This window comes from Cloeon dipterum, chromosome 4 (assembly GCF_949628265.1).
Source record: "Cloeon dipterum chromosome 4, ieCloDipt1.1, whole genome shotgun sequence".
Lineage (NCBI taxonomy): Eukaryota > Metazoa > Arthropoda > Insecta > Ephemeroptera > Baetidae > Cloeon > Cloeon dipterum.
This window is the reverse complement of record NC_088789.1, coordinates 26,056,287-26,082,357: the sequence shown is the minus strand read 5'-3', so window position 1 is coordinate 26,082,357 and position 26,071 is coordinate 26,056,287. Positions and strand designations below refer to the sequence as shown.

Here is a 26,071-nt window from a genome sequence, read left to right as displayed (position 1 = left end):
CTCTCCAATTACGCAGCTCGTTATGTAATTAAGATGAATTAATCGTGTCTGGGTCTTCCCGTGCAGAATTTGGCGAGGTGACCTCGCGATGGTCTATCGGAGCGACATCTACAGTTGATTGGCCCTGAAGGTGCGCGCTTGAACAAGAGCTCGCGGCTGGCTGTCGGTCTCGCGTACATCACACAGACGCACTCGCAACAATGCGGCGGCCAACACGAATTTTACGATGCTCTCTGTGCGCACTGCTCTTTGCTGCGCTCGCAACCTCAGCACTCGGCCAAGGTAGGTCTCTTTTTCTCCCAAACATTAGTTTATTACGCTTTTACCGAATAGCAAACAAAATTAATTGCTGAGTTGAAATCTGGCTTGACCGGAGCAGATGTCAGTGACTTTTTTGGAAAGGATGTGTTTGTATTTACTGCCTGTTCGCCACTAATCTGCAGGAAGCATGGTTTTGGCGTGCCGCAAATTTTGTTTGGCTGAGGTTTCTGTCTGTTGTTTCTCGCTACTGATAACAATTAATCATTTAATTAATTAGTCCAGTCTGGTTTTAATTAATAATGCGCATTTAGTGAAAGAAATAATGAAGATTTTGCACTGGCGCGCACTATGACAATACATCCAATGGAAAGCAAAACAGATTAAAAATAAATTTTCTAACATTCTAATTAAGTCATGTATTTTTCTGCTTATTGTTGAAATTTTTAGATGGTTTTATTTGTATTTTCCTTTGATACACAGTGTAAAATAGGCATTTATTTAGCATCAACAATTTAAACAAACAAATTTTAAAAGCTATCATTAATTTACATAAATTTTGCTAGGTATTTAAGCTGATGGTTATATAATTATATTTTATTTCAAGATGCCGTCCTGTCTGAAGCTGTTACCTCTGCTTCCAAAAAGCCTGCTGGACCACGCAGACCACCGACGACGGCCAGAACAACCACAACAACCGAAGCAGCAGGTGCGCTAATTTTAAAATAAAACAGTAAACCAATGATTATTATTCTGGCTGCATTTGATCGTGATTGGAGTACAATCGTTGGATTTCCCCGGCGACCTTTTGATTCATGAATGAGTCAGCGAAAACGATCAAAGTCAACAATGTCATTGCAAACAACCCATTGATGCCAATGCAAATTATAATTTCAAGCTCTTGCAGATGTTGACGCCGTCGCCTTCCCCGACTCGGCCCCGAAACCGATTCAAGCGTCCACTGCCGCCCCCAGCACTGCCGCCCCCGTGACCCAAGCGACCAAAAACCCGAAGCCACTCGACAACCGCGTCCAGGGTGGAAAGGTTCCTGCTCCTGCCGTAGTCCCGAACCCCCAGAATGCTTCCGCACCTGTCGGAGGCGTGAACGGGACCAACACTACCCTGGGCAACCGGTTCGGTGGCTTGGGGCTCCTGCACCAAATCGCCCACGGCGTCGGCAACGGAATCGTGGGGCCGCTGCTTGGAGGAGGCGGAGGAGGTGGAGGAGGCGGCTCCAGCTTTAGCCTGGCGTTCTCCTCCTCGTCCGGTGGAGGCGGCTTCGGAGGCGGTGGTGCCTCGAGCAGCGCTTCAGCAGGGTCTAACTCGTTCGGTGGTGGACTCGGTGGACTCGGTGGCTTCGGAGGTGGCGCCTCCAACGCTCAAGCATCTTCGGGAACCAGTAATTTCGGAGGCGGCAACGGGGGCTTCGGAGGCGGGGCTTCCAACTCTCAGGCCAGTGCGGGCTCCAGCAACTTCGGAGGCGGATTTGGAGGCCTCAACGCTGGTGCGTCGAATGCTCAGGCCAGTTCAGGCACCAGCAACTTCGGAGGAGGCCCCGGGGGCTTCGGGGTCGGAGCATCCAACGCCCAGGCCAGTGCGGGCTCCAGCAACTTTGGAGTAGGCCCTGGGGGCTTTGGGGCCGGAGCATCCAATGCTCAAGCATCTTCAGGAACCAGTAATTTCGGGGGTGGCTTTGGAGGCATCGGAGGCGGTGCATCTAACGCCCAAGCCAACGCCGGCTCCAGCAACTTCGGGGGCGGATTTGGAGGCCTCAACGCTGGTGCGTCAAATGCTCAAGCCAGTTCAGGCACCAGCAACTTTGGAGGAGGCCCCGGGGGCTTTGGAGTCGGAGCTTCCAACGCCCAAGCCAACGCCGGCTCCAGCAACTTCGGAGGCGGCTTTGGCGGCGGCGGTGCCTCCAATGCCCAAGCCAACGCGGGTAGCTCTTCGTTTGGCGGCGGACTGGGACCTGGACAGTACGGAGGCGGATATGGTCGGCCGCACCACGGTGGCGGAGGAGGCTACAATCGTCCACACCACGGAGGCTACGGCAGGCAGCCCGGCCCCTACGGAGGCTTCCAAGGTGGACCCTACGGAGGTGGGGGCTATGGCGGACCGTACGGAGGCGGTCATCGCGGCGGCCCTCACGGTGGATTCAACGGAGGACATAACAGGAGACCCGCGGGCTTCACTGACTATGGTGACTACGACCTGATTGGCAATCGGAACCAGAAGTTTGGAACCGTTTTGTCCTCTACCAGCGGGGGCACCACCGAGGCAGACTCGATCGCCTTCCCCAAATAACAAGTCAATTTCGTGTTGTTCATTTATTTAACTTATATACAACTCTTCTTCGAGTTCCTATGCCGTGCATTTTTTCTTACCTTGTTTTTCAACACTTGACTCACCATCATTATGTATGTTAAAAATAAAAGTTAAAAAAACAAACCAGTGCTTTTAAATGTCCCATCCAGGATGTGAAAATTAATATTTACAAGCATCTCCAGCTCGTCACTTGTACATTAATAAATTAAATGTTTTGCGAGGACTTAAACCCGCCAGCAAAAAATAAGCGGCATGGATACCATCTAGAATGGTTTTCCACCAGGCGTATATAGAGATACAGAAATCCCATCTTTCAAGGCCAACTGGATGGATCTTTAATATGAAATTATAAATTATGCCTCTGACTGCAGACCGAATCCACCTGGCAACAGGGAATCCCCAAGTGCATGCACATTATTTTCACTCGTGCGTTTCTTTACTATGCAGTTATCACGTAATTGTTCAATACGGTATCGATATGAAGAAAGCGAATGGGAAAAATAAGAAAAATCAAGCTTGTTCACGTTGCGAAGCCTCCCGTCGACGCTGGCACCTTTGCTAAGGTCAAGGCGAGGCGTGACGTCACGGTGATTGACCGCAGGAGCGCCGCGAGCGTCTCTCTCCGCGCGACTCGCGATCGAATCTTCATTATGACAATTAACTCAGCCGTAATAACAGGCGAGCAAACGATGCGAGATTCGCACGGGCCTTGAAATGAGCTGACAATGCTGGGGAAACGCGCGGCTCTTCCGCGATGTTTACATGACTGATCAACAACAAACGGCAAAAATTAGCGAGGGAAACCCACGCTGCATATAGCGAGAAATAAATATATTTCTGGTCTAATTGGTGGTTAGATCCATTCACTTTAATAATTTCCTATTTTTTCGAATGGGGATCAATTAAAAATTCAGCACATGTAATAAAATATAATTTATTTCTCATTTCGTTTCGCGCAAGCACACCTCAATTTATTTTCCGACAGCCACAGTCTGGGTTCCGGCGTTGGCGGCGCTGTTGGATCCCCCGATGCCACCGAGGCCCCCGGCGCTGCCAGAGGCTCCGGCGTTGCCTGCACCGGCGATTAGACCAGCACCTGAGCCGAACGAGCTGGTGCCCGCGTTTGAGTTGCTGGCGGAGGCGGAGGTGCCGCCCGGACCACCCTGGTTGAAGCTCTGGCTAGACGAGGAGGCGAAGCTGGAGCTGCCGCTGGCACCACCCGCAGCAGGGAATCCAGCGCCGGGGTTGAAGCCACCCTGGTTGAAGCCGTTAGCGCCCCCAGGGAATCCACCCTGGTTGAAACCACCCTGGTTGAATCCGTTGGCACCACCCCCTTGGAAGTTTCCGGGCCTGTTACCGCCTGGTCTGTTGTTCGGCCTGTTGCCACCCTGGTATCTCTGAGGCGACCTTTCAAGTCGGATCAGGGGGGCATTGTAGCCAGGCACTAAAAAAAACAAAAAATAGGTTTTATTAATTTAAATCTGCTAAAAATAAAGCACAAATTAAGTTCTTAATTTTTGTTTAATCTATTGTTTGAGAAATCATCTGGATAATTTAAATAAAATTAATTTACAAAGCATGCTGATCATATAAAAAACATTTTTTTGAATGGAAAACATTTTAAATATCCATATTTTTGGTTATTGTGGCTTTAATGACGAAGCATACAACTTACCTAGGCCAGGGTAGACGAACACCAGGCCAGTGTAGGGGTCAGGCACCGCGTATTGCGCGTTGGCCGCGACCGCGACGACCAAAACGAGAGCAGCTGCCGAGACGAAGCCCATGGTGGATGAGTTGCGAATCCGAGCCCCTTGCCTTCTTGCTTTTATATAGCTGCCACGCCTGCAGAGTGGGTACATCGCCTGTCGGCCTGGATGAGACCTGAGTGAGACGCGCGCATCTCCCAAAGACTCGTCCTTCTAGTTATTTGCGAACGTGAGATCAGAGGACTTGCTAAAAAAATAATTCACATGAGCTTGGCAAAAAACGGGTTGAAATAAGACCAGAGAGAAGCAGAAAATGTGCAGAATAATCACTGTTGAATGTGTAAGGGTATTTTGAAATAAGTATTCTCCTTTGTTGCAAATAACTTGTGTTAGTTTATGCGCAAAAAAATTAATTTTGTTTTTCATCAAAAAGTATGTTAAACTCTCTAAAAATTGGAAATCTACCAACATAAAACTCCCTGATGTGTATTTCTCACTTCTTTTGGCAAGGCTTGTACAGGATCTTCGCTTTTCTCACGTCAAAACTCAAGTGGTGGTAAAGACGTAATTGCATAATTTATACTTTTAGGAAGCTGAATTACTAATTAAATGCGACGCATCGAAATCAAGCCTATAAAAGGCTGTGTTTACAATTATTTATCAACGGGGCTCCCTCTCAATTAAATTTAAACCATAATTAAGGTTTTGAGCTTATTTACGAAGGATTTTTCCTGTTGGGTGACTTTGGACAGCAAATATTGCCGCTATTTGCGAAGCAATTTTTCCTTTTCGATGACATTGACTTTAAACGACTGTTTGCCCTGGTTAAATAAGACACCGCCTCGCGAAAACTAATTTTTTTAACGAAACGAATACATAAATAGCATCCTGCATTAAAGTAATTTGTTTACAGCTCGGTATTGCTTGCCGGCGGCGCGTCGAATCATTTGCCACGCTGGTTCTTCACCCGAAACAAATAATGCTAAAGAGTTCAACAAACTTGCGATACTTTCGACTCACGCGTGTGGAGTGGACTATTTTATCAAAGCAGAGCAGGTTTCCTTTTGCGAGAGGCAAACAAATCTATATTATCGTCTGCTCGAGTGGGCGTGCAGTGCAGTCCATTTTAGGACAGACCAGCTTTATCCAGATTGTTTCATATCTGCCTGCAAAATCTCTACAGCTTAAATGGTAAAATAAAAACGTTCTCGAATTAACAAAAAATTTTCTGGTCAACAGCTATAGTAAAAGTAGAAAATATTGAATAATAAAAGTGAATGATTTTTTAATATCTCTATATATTTATTTCCTTTCTGTGCAAATTTGCGATGGAAAACAAATATATTTTTTATTTTCGTCTTCTCTTAAGGAGAGCGAGCTGGTACCTGCTCGGGCGTTCGTCTCTGTACTGTCCGATGAAGTCGGACACAACACACGTCATCACCACGTGCCGAGTCTCATCACCATCTCCTCTTCCATTCCTAACCACACACACATGCAGTCACATTATCAGATGTCGTCCTTTATACCAGAATAGGGCCGGATAGCCCATCGGGCGCACCGGAGCAATTCCACGGTAGGCCGCGGCCCAAGTGGACCGCCAGACCGGTACCGGACCGGCCGCGCGACACTCAAGTAACTCACAATCAGTTCCTCTAAAAGGTCTCGTTCTACGTCCCGCGATCAGGGTTTACAAACAACCAGGCTAAACATTTCTGAGTGGCGTTATTTTTGGTTTTGAGAAAATCCTCTTCCAAATTTTAAAATAAAAATATGACATTTTCGATTTTCCAGGTTCTTTAAAAATCTCAGGTTTTAACCATCAGAAAATCAAATACTACCCGCCCTTAGACTCGTCTTGGCCTCAAATAACCTGCCAAAATGTTTAGGGGGTTATTACCCTCATCCCCTTTCATCCCCATTTGCTACAATTTCGATAAAAAAATAACATGCTTCTTCTGGGCATAAACATGGTTTAAATCATCCAAAACCCTTCTAAATTACCACCCCGTCCCTTATTTTAAAAATGATCAAAAAATATATTTTTTTAAATTAAGTTCAAAATTAAAACAAAAATCCAAGGCTATAAAGCAATTTACTTTTTTCCAGGGGGTTAAAGTGTAGCACTTATTAGTGGTGGAGGGTAATCTTAAGCACCCCTAAACTCTTCAACTGGTCAAGGGAAGTCGAGACAAGAATCTGGAGGTGGAAGAAACATTGAAACAATTTTTAAACTTGTAACAAACGGTTAAATTTTTATATTAAAAATGATTAAATATAATTTTATAATAATTTATACTTGTACTGGAAAAGGGAATAATCATATAATATGAGTCACTTCTCGGCGAACAGAATTCGCTTAGATCAGCTGGCGCCGAAGCCGCCGCCGAGACCGCCGGCGTTGAAGTTCTGGTTGGAGGCGCTAGCAGAGGCAGCAGAGCCGGACGCACCGCCGCGGCCACCGCCGGCGTTGAAGGGCTGGGAGGCAGCGTTGGCGCTGGAGGCGGAGCCACCGAAGCCTCCGAAGCCACCGCCGGAGTTGAAGTTCTGCGAGGCGGCGTTCGCGTTTGAGGACGAACCGCCGAAGCCGCCGCCGCCGAAACCAACACGCCTTCCGCCGCCTGCAATTTTAGCAAATAATATAATAAAATATTTTATACTGGGATAATTAGGAGGCCTCAGAAACAAAAGGCCGGTAAATCTGAGATTTTATAGGCTCATATTAAAAAAAATGAAACAAGACTATGGTGGTAATGCCCAATGTTTAAATTTTTCAACTGGATATATTTTGAAATCATAGTGGTAATAACGAGAACTATTTTCATTCTATTATATGGTTAGTCCTATAGTTACATAACAATTGAGCAGATTTTTAAAAAAGAATGTAACCAGCTCGTTGGCTCGCATTGTTAATTCACTCTCAGGAGTGTCAAAAAGCGATGGGAGGTATTTGAGCTGTTCGGAGATCTAATACTGGTTACCCAATGTCAGAGATGGCAAAAAGTGGTTAGTTTAGTGACTCGAAATGCTCAAATTGCTCAACGGGCTGGGAGGCGACTCGCTACTTGCTGGTTTGCACCTTTCCAGCATGCGTGATTCGGCTTCACGGGACGAATGTGTAGCGTTTCAAAAAATGTCCACGGTGCGGAGGCATGTGGCCCTTGAGTGGGCTGGGTCCCTGCTGGCGGCCTGGTGCGCCCATGTTATCCGTTCGCGGTGTTATTAGGACCCGGGTTTCAGCATTCGTGCTAGTGCAGTGCGCGCCCTTCCCGGTTAACGGACAGGGATAAAAAGAGCAAAAAAAAAATAGAACGAACGCTCACCAGGAAGCTGGTCGAACTCCTGGGCACAGGCCACAAGGGCGAGGGAGAGGACTGCGAGGAACACCTTCATGTCGCTGCCGTGATTTGTTGCAATGGCTTCAGGTTGAGCGGCCAGGTGAGTCTTTATACTTGCGCGCGGCCAGGTTATCTTTCCGGTGGAAAAGCACACCCCACCTCTCCGAGGAAAGCCCCCGTTTGATGCGTGTTGAGGGAGTGATTAGCACTCTCAGCGCAACGGGGGGCGGATTACGACAGCGCAACCTAGAAAGAAAGTCCAGCGCGACGTGCGTGTTTCAAATAGAACTTTTTACCGCCGAAACGATATGAACCTATATGCGGGAACTGCGCAAGCGTCAGAGCTGGTGTGGCTGAGGAGAGGCGTGTGCCAGCTCTGACGCATGCGCAGTTTACGCATATATAAGGTGCATACTATGGCCGTAAAAAACGTTCTACTTGTGCGCTACGCACGTCACGCTGGATTTTTTGGGGCGGAACAAATATCCACTTTACCTAATTTGACCCTCAAGAATCGATTGGTGGGCTCAGAAACTTCGTCAAAGATGGTCTTTAAAGATTTCAGCTTATTTACGAAGGATTTTTCCTGTTGGGTGACTTAGGACAGCAAATATTGCCGCTATTTGCAGAGCAATTTTTCCTTTTCTATGACATTAAACTGTTTGCCCTGGTTAAAAAAGACACCACCTCTTGCGAAAACTCATTTTTTTAAGAAACGAATACAAAAATATCATCCCGCATTAAACGTAATGTGTTTACAGCTCCCCTAGTAGCAAAATATTTTGTAGAATATTCAGCAATATTCGCAACAGAAGTGGTGCACTTTCTCTTTTTTTATCTCTTTTCACAAGTCATTTTTTTGTGATAATTTTGACAAACACATAATGTAATTATGTGTTTTAAGTTAGAATAAACAAACATGAAACAATGAAACTGCATTGTTGTAAATATTGATAAAATTTTAATTGATTCTAGGGTCGGTATTACTGGCCAGCGGCGCCGAGTCATTTGCCACGCCGGTTCTTAACCCGGAACAAATAATGCTAAAAGTGTTCAACAAAGTGCGTACTTACGCGTGTAGTGTGGACTATTTTATCAATGTAGGAGCGCAGGTTTTTTGCAAGAGGCAAACAAAATATTATCGTCTGCTAGAGTGGGCTTGCAGTGCAGCCTATTTTATGACAGACAAGCTATATCCAGATTGTCTCATAACTGTCTGCAATATCTCTACAGCCTAAACGAGAACTCTAGTGCATCCACACAAAAAGTTAGCCAAATATTTTTTGCTGCATACTTGACTGATTTTATATTTCCCTCTGTTATAAAAAAAATGTTATTTTTTATGTTGTGTTCTGAATGTTGGGAGCATAGTTGCTCTGGTGATCAGCAAAAAAAAATCAATTTGAATCTATACGATAAAATAAAAATTTTCTCCACTTTAAAGAAATTTTCTGGTCAACAGAAAGTAAAAGTAGAAAATATCGAGTAATAAATGAACATGATTTTTTAATATCTATATATTTATTTATTTTCTGTGCAAATTTGCGAGGGAAAACAACTATCTTTTATTTATTGTCGTCTTCTCGTAGGGAGAGCAAGTACCTGGTCTGGCGTTCGTCGCTGTCCTGTCCGACACAGCACACGGCATCACAACGTGCCGAGTCTCATCACCATCTCCTTCCATTCCTAACCACACACACATGCAGCCACATTATCAGATGTCGTCGTTTATCTGAAGTCACAGTCTTTCAACACGCAGCATTATCTAATAAAATCCTTATATAAGAGCAAGTCATTATATTCCTATAAGATAAATACTCTCAATCATAAGTTATTTTTAAGTGTTTTATCCATGCAATAAGTGGATTATTGTTCTTGCTGTGTCCCTAAATATATTATGTTTATTCTCTCATGGCGAGTACCATTCAGCTGAATCGAAGTTTCATTTATTATCATTGTGTTTTTAATAATCTTGGAATAGAAAATCATAAAAATTACTGAATTGCAATATGAAAAAGAGAAATTTTATTTACGTGCCAAATTAAACATATTTATTTCATGTTGTAACTGATGCGGTTTTTACATACAAATATCACTTATTGACAGGGTGGTTAGTTGTGAATGCAATGAAAGGAAATGATGGCAATGACAATGGCAATACGAAATTAACGTCCGAATCCAAAGCTGCTGGCGCCGGCATTGGCGTTGGCAGCAGGGCCACTGAAACCGAAACCGAGACCGCCACCGAAACCGCCGGCGTTATTGGCGAATCCGCCGCTGTTGAGTTTCTGAGAGCCAGCGTTTACTTTCGACGAGCTTGAGCTGATCTGGCGGCCGCCGCCCAAGCCACCGAACTGCTGTGGCGACCGAGCTACTCTAGCACCGTCTGCAACAATTGGGGTATTTTATTGTGATTCCTGATCAGAGTATCAACCCAATCAAAAGGACTAGAGCTGCATTTTCATCAAGGTTTTTGAGTGATATAACTTCTGCATGATTAATCAATGGCCTTACTATTTAGAGCTATTTATATATTTTAAATTTTGCTCTTAATTTGAAAGATAAAATTATTGCATGCTATTTTTAAAATATTGCGTCTTTTGTCTTTTTGTAACGTGATTTTTCATTTTATGTCCTTCTCCAAAACTAAAGGAAAAAATTAATGAATTACTTTAACAAACTGCAAAATTTCTGGGTTTACACAAGCTAAACCAAATTGGTTGCTAAATTTGAGAAAAAACCGCTCGATCAAAGCAGTTTACACCTTTAAAAGAAAATTATTTCCCTTTGGGTTCTTTTAGGACCTAGAAAATTTAAGGGTTTTCGTTTCAATAAAAAAGGCCTCAGAATTATGGTCTTTAATTTGATTTTTTTTAGGTTTCTTAGCAAACCCATATTTCTTTTAAATTTAAATCATTTTCAAACAAATGTAAAGCTGCATCTTACCAAAATCTGCGACTTCCACTTCGCCCTCATAATCGACAAACTCCTCAGCAAAAGCGCAGGTGGTGACGAGCGCCAAGAGGGCAGCGGTAATGAACAGCTTCATGCTTGGATTTACACTTTCGGTGGTGCTCTGCTGGCTCAAAATATACAGATGAAGAAGAGCCGGCCCATTTATATAGCCTGATTTGTTTCGGAAACCAAACCACCAGTGTTCTGCGAGCGCATCTGAAGTGGCGATTGTATTTTTGTTAGCGTTAACTGTAGCTGCGGTTCGTCCTAGCAAAACATCCTGGGTTTTGGGATGAGGTGAAGGGGTTATTCACTTTTCTAGAAAATCTAGGATCAAAACATTCGATATTGTTTTGCTAAACTTATTAACATTTTTTTCGTCACCCATCAACTGATTTTTTAATATATAATTCCATTCCTAACCACATGTTCCTAACCATGTCATCCTGCACCAGAAGCTGCAGTCCTTCAATACGCTGCATTTTCTATTAAAATTATTAATATAAGAAGTCCCGAGAAAATCTTTTGAATCCTATTAGATAAATACTCTGAATCGTGAGATTTTAAGGTCTAGAAGCTTAACTTATAAAGATATTTTCAGTAATCAGTGGATTATAATTCTTGATGTGGCCCTAAATAGGTTATGTTTATTCTCTCATGGCGAATTCCATTCAGCTGAATTGAAGTTTCATTTATTATTATTGTGTTTTTAATAATCTTGAAACGGTAGATCTTAAAAATAATTGAACCGAAATAAGAAAAAGAGAAATTTTCTTTTCGTGCCAAATTAAATATGTTTATTTCATGTTGTAACAGATGCGGTTTGTACATAAATATCACTTGATGGTACGCAATAAATAAATAAATTATTGACTGCATGGTTAGTTGTGAGTTCAATGAATGGAAATGATGGCAATGACAAAGGCAATATACGAAATTAACGTCCGAATCCAAAGTTGCTGGTGCCGGCATTGGCGTTGGCAGCAGATCCTCCGGCGTTCAGGCCTCCGAAGCCGCCAGCGTTGAAGTTCTGGCTGGAGGCACCGGCGTTGGCGGATGAGCCGGACCCGCCACCGCGGCCGCCGCTGCTGAAGGTGTTGCTGGCCGCGTTGGCGTTTGACGCGGAGCCACCGAAGCCTCCGAAGCCGGAGTTGAAGTTCTGCGAGGCGGCGTTCGCGTTCGACGAGCTGGAGCTGAACTGGGGGCCACCGAAACCACCACCTCCAAAGCCGCCTCCCCGGTGGCCGCCGAAACCACCTACAAAGCCGTTTCCCCGGTGGCCGCCGGGATTCCTGCCTCCATAGAGTCCCTGGCGGCCGCCGCCCCACTGTGGCGACCGAGCTACTCTTGCACCGTCTGCAACAATTGAGAAAAATTCGTTCAATCAAAGCAGTTTACACCTTTAAATGAATAATTTTCGCCCCTTTTGGCTCTTTAGAAAATTTAAAGGTCATCGTTTCAATAAAAAAATGCTTCAGAATAATGGCCTTGAGTTTGAGTGTTTTTAAGTTCCTTAACAAACTCGTAACTCTTTTAAATTTAAATAATTTTAAATAAAATGTAAAGCTGCATGTTACCAAAATCTGCGACTTCCACTGCGTCCTCGTAATCGACGAACTCCTCAGCAAAAGCGCAGGTGGCGACGAGCGCCAAGAGGCCAGCGGCAACGAACAGCTTCATGCTTGGATTTATACTTTCGGTGGTGCTCTGGCTCTGCTGGCTAAAAGCATAGATATGAAGAGGAGCCGGCCCATTTATATAGCTGGGTTCGCTTCGGAAACCAAACCGCCAGTGGTTTTCGAGTGCATCTGAAGTGGCGATATTGTATTTTTGTTAGCGCTAACTGAGGCTGCGGTTCATCCCAGTAAAACATCCGTGGTTTCGGGATGAGGATAAGAGGTTATTCACTTTTCTAGAAAACACTAGACACAAAATCGTAGATATTGTTTTGCTTAACTTATGAGCCTTATATTCGTCACCCATCATCACCACATTTTCGCGAAAACTCCATTTTTTACGATTCGAATACAAAAATATCATCCTGCATTAACGTAATTTGTTTATAGCTCCCCTAGTAGCAAATTCAATTCAATTCGTTTTATTTCTCCAAACAAGTCATATTATTTTACAAACATTTTAAGTCAAGAAAATCACGAAAGGAGAAAAAAGGCATTTGTAGTGCTAGCGAACAACTCGCTGAAACTCGTGAATAAAATAGCAGCAAAATTTACCACTACTTTAAACACTCGCCACACTACAGCCTATGCTACATTAAATCTACACCACATTCGATATCACATACAATTTACAATACTTGGGAAACTGGGAACTTGGACACAATTTAATTTGGGACGGGAGGGAGTTCCACTGCTGCGCGATTCGGAAAGAAAACGAGTTCAATCCAAGGTCAGTGCGCGTTCGAGGAGGAATCAGTCTGTGCTCGCCGTCCGCATTTCTCAATGTCCTGCCCACCATAATTCGCTCCATTGCGTCCATGTCAGCTTCTCCATCAAGGCATTTTCTAAAGAAAGTCATGTCGTTAAGGCTAAACTGCTGGTGGACAGTCATCAGCTCTTTTCTTGCATTTTTGTAGAATATTCAGCAATATTCGCAACAATGAAATTGTATTGTTGTAAATATTGATAAAATTTTAATTGTTACTAGGGTCGGTCTTGCTGGCCAGCGGCGCCGTGTCATTTGCCTCGCCGGTTATAAAGAGTTCAACAAAGTGCGATTTTTTTCGACTCACGCTTGTAGTGTTGACTATTTTATTAAAGTAGATCGCAGGTTTCCTTTTGCAAGAGGGAAACGAAATAATATCGTCTGCTAGAGTGGGCGTGCAGTGCAGCCTATTTGATGACAGACCAGTTATATCCAGATTGTCTCATATCTGCCTGCAAAATCTCTACAGCCTAAACGATAAAATGAAAACAGTCCTTCAACACGCAGCATTATCTAAAAAAATTCATAATATGAGCAAATCGTTAGATTCCTATAAGATAAATACTCTCAATTTTCAGATTTTAAGGTCTAGAACTTTAACTTAAAGGTATTTTTAAGTGTTTCATCCATTCAATCAGTAGATTGCTGTGGCCCTAAATAGGTTATGTTTATTCTCTCATGGCGAGTATCACTATGGTTTATCGAAGTATCATTTATTATCATTGTGTTTTTAATAATCTCGGAGTGGAAAATCATTTTAAATGTACTATGAAAAAGAGAAACATTCTTTTTGTGCCAAATTAAATATATTTATTTCAAGTTGTAACAGATGCGGTTTGTACATAAATATCACTTGATGGTACACAATAAATAAATAAGTTATCGACTGGATGGTTAGTTGCGAGTGCAATGAAAAAGGCAATATACGAAATTAACGTCCGAATCCAACGTTGCTGGTGCCGGCATTGGCGTTGGCAGCAGATGCTCCGCCGTTCAGACCTCCAAAACCCCCAGCGTTGAAGTTCTGAGAGGCGGCACCGGCGTTGGAGGACGAGCCGGACGCACCACGGCGTCCGCCACTGTTGAAGGTGTTGCTGGCCGCGTTGGCGTTAGAGGCAGAGCCGCTGAGACCGCCACCGCCGAATCCGCCGGCGTTGAAGTTCTGAGAGGCGGCACCGGCGTTGGAAGATGAGCCGGACGCACCACGGCGTCCGCCACTGTTGAAGTTGTTGCTGGCTGCGTTGGCGTTTGAGGCAGAACCGCCGAGACCGCCACCGCCGAATCCGCCGGAGTTGAAGTTCTGAGAGGCGGCGTTCGCGTTCGACGAGCTGGAGCTGATCTGGGGGCGACCGAAACCACCACCTCCAAAGCCGCCTCCATGGTGGCCACCGAAACCACCTCCAAAGCCGCCTTCCCGCTGCCCGCCGGGGGGGTTCCTGCCTCCATGCTGGCCTTCTCTATTGAATCCCTGGCGGCCGCCGCCCCACTGTGGCGACCGAACTACTCTAGCACCGTCTGTAACAATTGGAGTTTTTTAGTTCGTAATTTACTTTGATTCCTGATTAGAGTATCAACCCAATCAAGTGGACTGTCTGCTCAAGGCTTTAAATTACACAATTTTGCATAATTCATCAATGGCCTGACTAATCATATTTTTTAAATTTTTCTCTTAATTTGCAAGATTAAATTATTGTATACTATTTTTTGTAAATTAATGCGTATTTGTTTTTCTGCAACTTCAATTTTTCATTTTATATTCTCCTCCAACACTGAAGGAAAAAATTAATGAAGTACTTTTTCCCCCTTTTGGCTTGGGTCTAGAAAATTTAAGAGTCTTCGTTTCAGTAAAAAAGGTCTTAAATTTGACTTTGTAACGCGCGTCTAGGGAACTTTGGTTAAATATGTTTCGCGTTACTGTCTGGCGCAGCTAGAAGAGCCAGCGACCAGATCTCGCCTGTTCTGTTTTGGTTCCCGCGATTAAACTGAACTTGAACTCTTTCGGCCGGTCACTCGCCTCGTTCGATCTCGTGGTCCAACGAACTCCGTCTCTGTTAGACGGGACAGTGTCCAAATATGGAGGCTTACGTACTTAAATGAATTGTTTTAAGTCAACTAATTGTCTTCAGGTGATCTCAAACAATTAATACAATCTGAACACTTTGAGCAATTTATTTAATCAAGAGACGACGGCCTCGGTTACAATGATCCTCCTCCCCGCTCGCTAGCGCACAGAGGGGTCACGTTATACAACTCTTTTAGGTTCCTTAACTAACTTCATAATTCTTTTAAATTTAAATAATTTTTAAGTAAATATAAAACAGCATCTTACCAAAATCTGCGACTTCCACTGCGTCCTCGTAATCGACGAACTCCTCAGCAAAAGCGCAGGTGGCGACGAGCGCCAAGAGGGCAGCGGCAACGAACAGCTTCATGCTTGGATTTATACTTTCGGTGGTGCTCTGGCTCTGCTGGCTCCAAGCATACAGATGAAGAGGAGCCGGTCCATTTATATAGCATATTTCGTTTCGGAAACCAAACCGCCAGTGGTCTGCGACTGCATCTTAAGTGGCGAGATTGTATTTTTCTTAGGCTGTGGCTTGTTCCAGCAAAACATCCTGGGTTTAGGGATGAGGTGAAGAGGTTATTCACTCTTCTAGAAAAAACTAGAATCAAATATTCGAGACTGTTTTGCTAAACTTATGAGCCTTATTTTCGTCACCCGACATCATCAGCAGGACATCATTTTTTTTTCTTCCATCAACGCCAGAGAATAAAATGAGGGTTTTAAATTTATTGATGTATATAGAGTATTAAATACATTGGCCGAGTAAAATGTATCTGAGTATAACGTTGTAACTAATTCCAGCGAAATGAGTCCCTTAAAGGGCCCATCGTCATCACCACGCTGAAGTCATAAAAATATGAAAAATTGTAATAATTTGTTAATAAGCAACACAATTATAAATTAATTTATAGTTCTGTAAGTTTAATTAATATTAAAACAATTTGTATAATTTTAAAAGACAGTTAAATTTTCTTTATTGAGTATTATTAAAATAGAATTTAAAAATAACAATAAAATATTACATAATAATTTAAACAAAAAGAAAGAGCTCAATTTTAACCAGTCTGCCGTGGAAATTTTGAGAGTACTACCTCTAAACTGAAAATAATTGTTTATTTGGTTAAAGGGAAATTAAATATTTAGCTCTTAATTCGCACACCACTGGATAGATCGCTACGAGAGAGGGATCAAAATCATGATTAAAACGTTTAAAGTGGAATGATACTGGGCAACAATTGAAAATTGTTTGAATTGTTGGATGCCATAAGCAATTGATCGATAAACAATTTTTTCAACAATTTTCAATAATAAAAAAGGACCTTCCTACAGTAAAAATGCAAATTTTGCCAATTTTCTCCAAAATTTTCAGTGCTTGAACATATTTTCTTCGCATATTCCGATTCCTCTCGCCGAGATCTGTCCAACGGTGTATGCCACTTATTGGGGAAACTCTTGGTTTTGAAATTAAATCGGATTTCAAGTAAGGAGACAGCCTTCACCATTTGAAAAGCTAACTTTCCAGCCAATTTTCTCAAAAAATTACATTGCTTCTTAAGTAAATTCAGGCTTTAACTGAATCCTAAGGGACGAGTTTATGCATTTTGGTAACAAGCATTTTCCAGGCTTTTGCAGTATCATTTAATCTGCATTTAATAATTTAATAATTATCTTTAATTTCTCAAGAAATTCAGAATAATCTGAAAATTACAACAACAACAGTCATATAATCTGCTAATTTTACTCGACAATCCAAATTAATTTAATTGTTTCGTTGCATAAATCCTCTTATACTTGTTGTAAGAAACCTCTTCTGTTTCAGATTAATTTATTTTCAACTGTTTTTGTAACCTATCAAGTGAAATAATTTTTTAAAGCTCTACAACTCAATTTCGATTGCGAATTTCCGCCAAAATTTAACAATTTTCACTTGAATTGAATGCTTTGACCCAACGTTAGATATACTGGCCCGGCTCAAGGTTTTTCTCGTGGCATTGAACATGAAATCTCACTTTTCGGCGGTCAGTGTTATGGAAACCAGTTTTATCCAACTTCCTCAATTACATAATTAATTATTTCGAAAACTCGTGGCTCCAAGTAAGGGACCGGAAGCGAATAAAAAGACAATAGCAGTTTACTTAAAACATGCATTCATTATATTTAAATGATCTCACATATATTCACGATGGTACATTCATAAGTTACGGGTGCGTGCTTGTACTGGAAAAGGGACTAATCATACAATATGAGTCACGTCTCGGCGAACACAATTCGCTTAGATCAGTTGGAATGGATAATCAGTCTGGTTCGCTTAGCGGCGTCCGAAGTTGAAGTTCTGCGAAGCAGCGTTGGCGTTGGAGGCGCTGGCGCCGAAGCCGCCACCGAGACCGCCGGCGTTGAAGTTCTGGCTGGAGGCGCTGGCAGAGGCAGCAGAGCCGGACGCACCGCCGCGGCCACCGCCGGCGTTGAAGGACTGAGAGGCAGCGTTGGCGCTGGAGGCGGAGCCACCGAAGCCTCCGAAGCCGGAGTTGAAGTTCTGCGAGGCGGCGTTCGCGTTTGAGGACGAACCGCCGAAGCCGCCGCCGCCGAAGCCGCCACCGCCGAAACCGGGTCTCCTGCCGCCGAAACCACCACGCCTTCCGCCGCCAAAGCCGGGACCGCCAAAGCCGCCTCCGAATTGGGGAGAGCGGGCCACGCGGGCGTACACGAGTGGCAGACCCTCTGAAATAGTCACAAAATTAGCAAATAATAGAATAAAATATTTTAAAATGGGATAATTAGGAGCCCTCAGAAACAAAAGGCCGGTAAATCTGAGTTTTTGTAAGTTAATAAATCAAAAAAAAAAATAAAACAAGAGACTATGGTGGATTAGTCTTGTGATTAAATTTTTGAATTGGCTATATTTTTAAATCAAAGTGTAAATAACCAGTTCTATTTTAATTCTTTAATGTGGTTAGAGTCCTATAGTTACAAAAAAAATGTGGAGCTTTTTGAAAAATAATAAAAAAAATGACAATGAAATCACAAATAAATATACTGCAAGCAACGGAAAAGGAAATTTACTCTAGCCGTTTGTACATCCGTCAATTTCTATCAAGATTCAATGTCCTGAATCTGAATAAGAGATTTAATTCTAATTTCAAGCCAATTCAATTATAAATTTAAAAAAATATCACACTCTCAGCCAGCTCAAATATTGAAAATAGAACGAACGCTCACCAGGAAGCTGGTCGAACTCCTGGGCACAGGCCACAAGGGCGAGGGAGAGGACTGCAAGGAACACCTTCATGTCGCTGCCGTGGTTTGTTGCAATGATGTCAGGTTGAGCGGCCAGGTGAGTCTTTATACTCGCGCGCGGCCAGGTTATCCTTCCGACGAGAGTGGACCAGCAGCACACCCCACTTCTCCGAGGAAAGCCCCGGTTCGGTGCGTGGTGAGGGAGTGATTAGCACTCTCAGTCAGGCAGCGCAACGGATTAACTATAAGCGTGCGTCGTGACTTTTTTCGGCGGGCAAGGCTGTTTGGCCGCCGGAACCGCTCTTCTTTCGCTAATTGCCGCAACGTGCGGAAGAGCAATTTTATTCGGTGATTTGTGCAAAAGACAGCAGCGTCAAGCGTGCACGAGAGAGTGAGAAAATGCGTGAGGTTGCGGTTTTTTGCGTGTTTTGTTTCGGGCCTGCACGTTTGTCTGTGAGGCAGCGATTTTTGCTACACACTTTGATCGTTTCTTTGTTTGTGGGACATTGGCACATAAATATAATAAATACAACATTTTAACTGTGTCATTATAATTAGACTATTTAAGACATCTCATCAAGAAGTGTAATTAATTATAAGGTTTCTTTAAAAAAATGCTTTTGTTTTATTTTTAAAAATAATTTGGTTCATTTTGAGATCATTTTGCATACGTTAACTGCAAAATAGGTAGTTTAAACTAATAGATTTAATTTACCAGGGACTGATGTGTATAAAAATTGTTGTGAATCTAAGAAAACAAATAGACTGCTTATTTGTGACGAATTCTTTGAGACTGAAACGATGATTAATGAGAACTAGCATGGTTCAGATTTTCCCGACAGACATATTTTTACAAGATTTGTTTGTCATGGCTATCTCTTTGCTTTCTGTAATAATACAACTTTCCATTATGAACCTAATATTGATTGTAGATGTAATTTCTGTGGCGAGACATATGAAAAATATCATTTTAAAACGTGTACGGCAAGAAAATTGACTCTGAGGGAAGCTTAAAAATATGTAAAAATTGACAAATTGTGTAGATTTAAAATTGTTGCACGCATTATGCGTTTAATAAAATCATTAATTAGACTAGTATTAAAATTAAACAAATTGAAATGAGTCCTATAGTTACAATTTTATGAAGAAATTAAAGACAAACCGTTTAATTTTTCGAGAAATTTGGCAAAATCTGAAATTCAGTTGTTCCTCGGTCTTGATTTTAGAGATAAACTGTTGCTGAACTTCACAAACAATAAACTCAATGAACCACATCTTGCTAAAGCCAACAATGCAAAGCGTTCTCAATTGTTGGTCTGTAAAGCTCTATTTTAGACAAGTATGTTATTACAATAATTATTCTTGAGCGTTGGTGATGCACGGTGCACCGCTGTCTATCTTTTACAGTTTCAGGATCACGTTCGACTTTTTGCAATGCTGCTCCATTCTTCATTTCTTAAAGAGCGATAATGTGCATCAATGAATAAATTATACGATAAACAATTCAGCACGTAATGTTCGGTAAGTCCTAAATATAGTAGACAAATAAGAAGCACGCACATTTTGCAAGTCATTCAAACTTTCAGCTCTTTAAACATCGCGGCTTGGCTTTTAACTCGTCAAAAGTGCCCTTTTCCTTTGAAGTAGGCCTCTTTGAAAACATTTCTCGCTGCTTCTCTTATTTCTAATTAATGTTTGTGCAAATTTATGGTATTGCGCAGAAACGAGCCGCTGTTGATTCCCACTTGTCGTGACGTGCGTGTAGTCTACATATCCTGGGAGCATCTCTTTCACTGACGCATGGGAGTTGTTTGCTTTTTTACGATGCCTTGCCCTTGTCAGGTTCAGGTGTCTGCACGCAGTTCCTCTATGCACTCGGAGCTGCGGCTGTGAATTGCGGTGGCCTTTGGGAATGCCAACTGCCAAATGTCAATAGCACATATATATAATCATGATTTTTCTTTTGTTCAGCGCGATGCAATCGTCTCAAGGACACGGCACATGAGTCAAAATTCTGATTTTCTATTAAAAATTATTTCATAACGAGAAAAGTGAAAAGGAAAATATATTTGTTTTTATTTTGGAAATTTATTTTATAATCTGTGTTGGATCCAGAACATTTTCGCTTCTAATAACAATTTTAATTGTTTAAAAAATTGCTTTTTATATATGTAGTTGCTTGAATAATTTTCATTTAAAGTGTTTTCTTTTAATTTGGGGACCCTCTTGCATATAAAAAAACTTAAATTCTAGAACATACATACATTTCGTCCTGATCCCGGCAAAATTGCGCAACGTTCAACAAACACCCAAATTTTCAATGTCGAATCGATTGTTGACCTTTTGTTGCAACAAGGAAATTCGCGTTTGGTTGTTGAAAGTTACGCAATTTTGCCGGGACCAGGACGATTTTAATAAATTTAAATTACGTAACTGTTTTTTCAACACTTTTTAATGACCTAATTAGAACATAATTTGCAATTTTTCTGTTCCGATCAAATTACTGGATTAGTGCTTCATTTTAAAGTTAGTAATTCGTCCTGGTCCCGGCAAAATTGCGTAACTTTCAACAACCAAACGCGAATTTCCTTGTTGCAAGAAAAGGTCAACAATCAATTCGACAATGAAAATTTGTGTGTTTGTTGAACGTTGCGCAATTTTGCCGGGACCAGGACGAATTCAAGAAATTCAGTGCTAATGGCACAATTTGTTTAAATTAATCCCATTGAGATGAATTGGCCAATCTGTTTACTTAATTTCGAAATAATGCACGTTTTCCTCAAAAGTATTTTCAACGCTCGACAAAAAATAAGCTTTTTGTTGTTTCGCAGCCAATTGTGGTCAAGGTGGCTAAAATTAGGATGACGCTGGAGCACAACAAGGTAGACAGCCTCTTTGGTGGTGGCGGACAAGGTCAACTCGCCGGCCCCACATTAATCGAAAGACGCTCGGCATCCGCGACCTTTACCCTTGGATCTGCGCGTCTCGGAACATTATTTTAAAAAGTATTTCCTCTTTCCTTGTTCCTTTTTCGTCGTTTTCCTCAAGCAGCCCCCTTTTCGCCCTGACATTCTCTGTGTCACGACTGCCTCAATGGTCCATTGGGCTGATTTATTTTCGTGCGAGTCGAAAGTCAATGCCAACGTGTTCGTTCACCTGCGCGTAAATTATTCGGAGGTAAAAAGGAAATTGAATTACGGTCCAACAAAAAGTGGTCTTTTCAGAGGATCAAAATTTTTTTTCAACGCTTGTTTTAAAAGGCAGGGTTTGGGGATGCTATTTTTATGGTGAATTTTATAAGACGGCTTTTTTCAAGGTTGTGTGCAGCTTACATTCCTTTTGTTCTCGATTTTTTATCGTAAAAACTACGCATCTTTCTGTGGCTTGGGCTTGTTAAGTGCATTGACTGCTTGCTGTTGCTGGGCAATTTTTTGCTCTAGGAAACTCCAGGTTTAATTTAGCAACGCATCTTTCGCGATTTCGCTCAAGGTTAACGCCGATGTCGGCAATTATTTTTAGACTGGTTCAGCCCACAACGATAACAGGTATAGCTAGCTCGTTCATAGGAAGTTGCCCACTCTTAGAGTCTAATACAAGTATATATATCATGGAAATAAATTAAACCAGGCTTCATCCTCGTTGCAAAATTGTCGTTTTAATTTCTCGATTATAGTACGAGGATGGAGCCTGGTTTAATTTATTTCCACTATGAACACAACCTCGAGTGGTCACCTATTTCAAAAATTACAAGTATAATAAATAGTTATGTTTATAAAAACTTCCGCAAATCAATTTTTCTATAACACCCATATTTATCAAACTTTAGTAGATTTGTATAATTTATTGCAAAATTTGCTATCAGTCTCTAAAAATTGAGGTATAATATCAAACCGAACATTATCATAGCGTTAGATGATTACCCTTTATGTAAATTATTAATTATATCAATGTTTAAGATCAACAAATTAATTAATTTAATTTTTATAAGTATTTTGTATTTTACTAATTATACAATTTTTTGCTGAGTAGAGCTATTTAGCCCGATAATTAAAAAAATTGCATGGTTGAAATGAGCAAGTAGTCCATTGAGTGCTATTTTATTTGAAATTTAGATACAGTTTATCTCAAGAATGTGCAATAATGAAATCAAATATGAGGAACAGTTAAATTTCAGATGTTGCCGAATTTCTAGAATAATTAAATGATTTTTCACTTGATTTCGATTTCTCTCGCAATGATCTATCCAACGGTGCTCGAATTTTGACGAAAAATTCCCTAAATAGTGAAATAAATCGTGGTAGGGAGACAATTGATTAGCACGCAAACCTTTGAGCCGATTTTCCCTACAAGGTTTAAACGGCGATCCTGGGAAATTTTTGGCTTTTTCCTGATTTTTAGATAGTATATATTAAATAAAGGTAAAAATGAACTGTCTACAAATTTTCTTTTAATTTAATATTACATTTTTTAGATAATATAAATATTTACTTGAAATTTGCTTGTTTTGCTCGTGGAATTCATAATTTAAGTTGCATAAATATTGCATTTTCTATAACCAGGAGCTTTTGACCTATATAGTGATGACGAAACAATACATAAAGTGGAAAAATGAAGAGGCGCCATATTTATATTTTTAAATAATTTAAAATCACGTTTTATTAAGAAGTAGATGAGATGAGATTTCGATTTTACAAAAATGCGATGTGAATATTCAGGTGAACAATCGTTGGCGAGAGAAATGCACCGGCAGTGCGGGATGTGTGTTCGGCGAGTGGTCGAGTTAACCTTCCTCAGGGTTAGCGGCCGAAGCCGAAGGAGCCAGAGTTGGCGCTGGCCTGGCTGCTCGAGATGGAGCCCTGGAAGGGTCCGAATCCGCCGCCGATGGAGAAGCTGGACGACTGCGCGTTGGCGTTGGAGCTGCTGCCGCCGAAGCCGCCACCAGGGTAGCCTCCATAGCCACCAGGGTAGCCGCCGTAGCCGCCAGGGTAGCCGCCGTATCCGCCGTAGCCGCCAGGGTAGCCACCATATCCGCCGTAGCCGCCGTGACGACCGCCGAATCCACGATGACGTCCGTAACTGTGGGAATTAAATATGAATTTTATTACAAAAAATGCTTTTATTAAAATGTATATTTTGTGCCCGTCCAAAGTTTTCATACTAACAAAAGATTTGTAAACTAAATGATGAAGTAAATTTAGAGATTCAGATGCGCAACTTGCGTTGCCAATTGAAGCCATTTATGACCTGGATGGTTAATCTCTTATCCTTAAATGATGCATTTAAGAAAATTTTAATTACAAATATATAAAAGATCGTGTATTAAATAAATAAAAAAAAATATTGAACCTCTACGTACTCCTCACATCCCACTGTACAGATCCTGAATTATTAAAATGATTTTTTTTTGCTTCTTTTAAAATTCTAAACGCATGTTAAGTCATTACATTGATTTATGGCATTAATTTATGATTAGAAATTAATCTTGGCTAATTTTTCGCTTGTCCCAGCACCCACCAGAACCGATTGAAATTAATAAAATAATTTCAGTGGTCTCAAAACCTTCAATTATACCAGCTTAAATCACTTTGCATACTTAAATTACTAGTAAGTATCTATTAAAAGTTATTAATAAATATGCACATCGTTGGACCAAGAGCGCAGCACCAACCCGATCACCATCATTGTCAGTGTAGCAAACCTCATGCAGAGCTGTTTGTGTCCTTCGTACTTTGTCCAGTACTCCTCCAGTTATAAGAATCGATATTCCGCTAAAGAATGGAGAAAAATTACTGACCCGCGACGACCGTACCCAAACTGACGCTTCTCCCTGACGAGCTCAGGTTGTTCCAGCTCTTCCTGGGGGCTGGGGAGCAGGATGTGGCGGGCGATGGGGGAAACGTGGTCTGCCGGGGGAGGAGCAAGGCCGTGGTCGTTGGGGTCGCTGTTGCCCTGATTGCTCTGCACGTCCAGAGCCGCCTGGCTGTATGTGTCCACTGCAATTATTAGAGTCAAAATTAGAGATAACCCGACTGATTAAACCAAGAATTAATGAACTGGAAAATAGGGACCAAAAAGAGTAGTTATGCAACCTGCGCAACAGCTACGCCAGACAAGTTGTCTACGTTTCTTCACTCAATTAAACCAATTATTAAAACATTGATGATTCAACTGTAGCGTCTAAATAAAAAATAAAAAACTAAACGCTGGTTGAACAAAAGCAATTTAAAACCTAATTGCCTATTGTTAGTTGCATTCGAAATTGCCTAAGATCTAATTAAAAATTTCACTTAAAAACAAATTTAATTAATAGTTATTATAGACTTGGTTACAATAGAAAAATGTGAAAACAAAATTTGAAGGTCTGCAGATTCAGCGGGTGTAACAAAAACACACAGGTATGCACCGCTCCGGATGTTGCGTGCGAACTTGACCCTGTCGACGAGTCGACGAGAGAGAAAGTGCCCACGCCTGACTGTGTGCTACCGAATTCTCAGCTCGAGCGTTTTTAATTAGATCAGAAGCCGTGCGTCACAGGAATAATTATTGTTATTCCTTTCATTCGTTACAAAAGTGATTTCATTTTACGTTGAAATAATAAAAATTATTTGCATACGTTTCACAACAAAAATACGATTAATTGCACCAAAATTGGGCCTTGTTTATAAAATTTGCATTTTATGTTATAATCTATTTAAGTAGCATTTTCCCCTGAGGCAAGACTTCCTAACTGATTTGTTTATACGAAACCCGAGCTATTTTCGTGCCATTTTATTTTATTTGTTTATTGACTAGATTTGGTCTAGGGTTACGAAACGGAGTGGATTTCTTCCACGAACGCCCACAGGTTTCTCTTTGCAGAGGTAATTAACGCGAGAGCTAATATAAATATATCGTCTGCAGAGGAGATCACCGAGAGCCGGTCTCTCTCTCTCACATGCCGCACGAGCGGCTGCAGCAGGACCTTGAGCTTTGTTTCTGAGTATGCCGCACAAGAGTGGCTTGTTTGTTTGAATATTTTTTACGCGAGCGCAAACCGTACGGACGTGACTGCCGTCTGCATGACGCAAATAATGCGATCTTTAACTTGAATCCTAACGGATCGGTAGCTAATTTGCACAGCATTAACACTTGGAACGATGGTTTCCTCGTGTGATTGCCAACACAATAGACTATGATTGCCATTATCCACGTGGAGGCACATGAAAAATAAATAATAAATAAATTTTTAAATAAGTAGAACACAGTTTGGCACACTTTGTGATGGCTTTTCAAAATATAGAAATTTTAAACTACACAAAAAGTTCAAATGTGATAAATCTTGAATAAAAAAGCTATTTTGTGAATTTAATATTTTTTTCTTACATAACGGAGCACAAAAAATGTAGTGAACATTCCTATTTTTATGTTCATTTAGTGGTCTAATGAAATTGAAGATTTACCTGACTGTGCAGCAGCGGCGGCCGCAAGGGCCAGAACGGCGAAGAAGATCTTCATTTCGATGCGGTGGTGAGATTGAGTCGTGTGCACCCGCCGCCTGCAGATCAGGTGCTTTTATAGCTGTAGTGGGGGATCCCCAGGTGCGTTACGTGTTTCAGATCCGGACACAAGGTGCAGCGCTCCCACCCTCGGCGAGGGCTACGCACCGACCCTGAGGGAGTCCTGGCCAGTGCCCCACCAGCTTTTGGGGAATCACGAAAGGCTGAGGTGCGAAATGCGAGATCAAAACATCTTTGACGCAATAATTT

The 26,071-nt window shown here is 41.8% G+C and overlaps 6 protein-coding genes across 7 annotated transcripts; 1 reads left to right on the top strand and 5 right to left on the bottom strand.

Moving 5' to 3' along the window:
* The first annotated feature begins 121 nt into the window (after window positions 1-121).
* LOC135942694 (PE-PGRS family protein PE_PGRS5-like) lies at window positions 122-2,706 on the top strand. The gene is made up of 3 exons (XM_065488965.1): window positions 122-282; window positions 866-967; window positions 1,166-2,706. The coding sequence occupies exons 1-3, from the start codon at window positions 201-203 to the stop codon at window positions 2,560-2,562; spliced, it is 1,581 nt and encodes a 526-aa protein (XP_065345037.1). The 5' UTR covers window positions 122-200; the 3' UTR covers window positions 2,563-2,706.
* Window positions 2,707-3,501: 795 nt separating this feature from the next.
* On the bottom strand, window positions 3,502-4,420 carry LOC135943681 (WAG22 antigen-like). The gene is made up of 2 exons (XM_065490340.1): window positions 4,259-4,420; window positions 3,502-4,027 (listed from the first exon to the last, which is right to left on the bottom strand). Exons 1-2 carry the CDS (start codon window positions 4,368-4,370, stop codon window positions 3,555-3,557), a joined length of 585 nt encoding a protein of 194 aa, XP_065346412.1. The 5' UTR covers window positions 4,371-4,420; the 3' UTR covers window positions 3,502-3,554.
* Window positions 4,421-6,518: 2,098 nt separating this feature from the next.
* On the bottom strand, window positions 6,519-7,753 carry LOC135943252 (uncharacterized). Its single transcript, XM_065489705.1, has 2 exons — window positions 7,616-7,753; window positions 6,519-6,913 (listed from the first exon to the last, which is right to left on the bottom strand). The coding sequence occupies exons 1-2, from the start codon at window positions 7,683-7,685 to the stop codon at window positions 6,657-6,659; spliced, it is 327 nt and encodes a 108-aa protein (XP_065345777.1). The 5' UTR covers window positions 7,686-7,753; the 3' UTR covers window positions 6,519-6,656.
* Window positions 7,754-11,371: 3,618 nt separating this feature from the next.
* Window positions 11,372-18,470, bottom strand: LOC135942697 (keratin, type I cytoskeletal 9-like). The gene is made up of 3 exons (XM_065488969.1): window positions 18,309-18,470; window positions 17,478-17,810; window positions 11,372-11,806 (listed from the first exon to the last, which is right to left on the bottom strand). Exons 1-3 carry the CDS (start codon window positions 18,376-18,378, stop codon window positions 11,523-11,525), a joined length of 687 nt encoding a protein of 228 aa, XP_065345041.1. The 5' UTR covers window positions 18,379-18,470; the 3' UTR covers window positions 11,372-11,522.
* Window positions 13,812-15,566, bottom strand: LOC135944068 (ctenidin-3-like). The gene is made up of 2 exons (XM_065490763.1): window positions 15,357-15,566; window positions 13,812-14,542 (listed from the first exon to the last, which is right to left on the bottom strand). The coding sequence occupies exons 1-2, from the start codon at window positions 15,457-15,459 to the stop codon at window positions 13,959-13,961; spliced, it is 687 nt and encodes a 228-aa protein (XP_065346835.1). The 5' UTR covers window positions 15,460-15,566; the 3' UTR covers window positions 13,812-13,958.
* A 4,480-nt stretch (window positions 18,471-22,950) lies between the features above and the next one.
* On the bottom strand, window positions 22,951-25,896 carry LOC135943567 (prismalin-14-like). Of its 2 annotated transcripts, none has more exons than XM_065490162.1 (3): window positions 25,766-25,896; window positions 24,121-24,319; window positions 22,951-23,402 (listed from the first exon to the last, which is right to left on the bottom strand). In XM_065490162.1, exons 1-3 carry the CDS (start codon window positions 25,818-25,820, stop codon window positions 23,123-23,125), a joined length of 534 nt encoding a protein of 177 aa, XP_065346234.1. In that variant the 5' UTR covers window positions 25,821-25,896; the 3' UTR covers window positions 22,951-23,122. The 2 variants fall into 2 exon arrangements, with proteins under 2 accessions (XP_065346234.1, XP_065346235.1); XM_065490163.1 differs by having other exon boundaries at window positions 24,136-24,319.
* Between the last annotated feature and the right edge of the window lie 175 nt (window positions 25,897-26,071).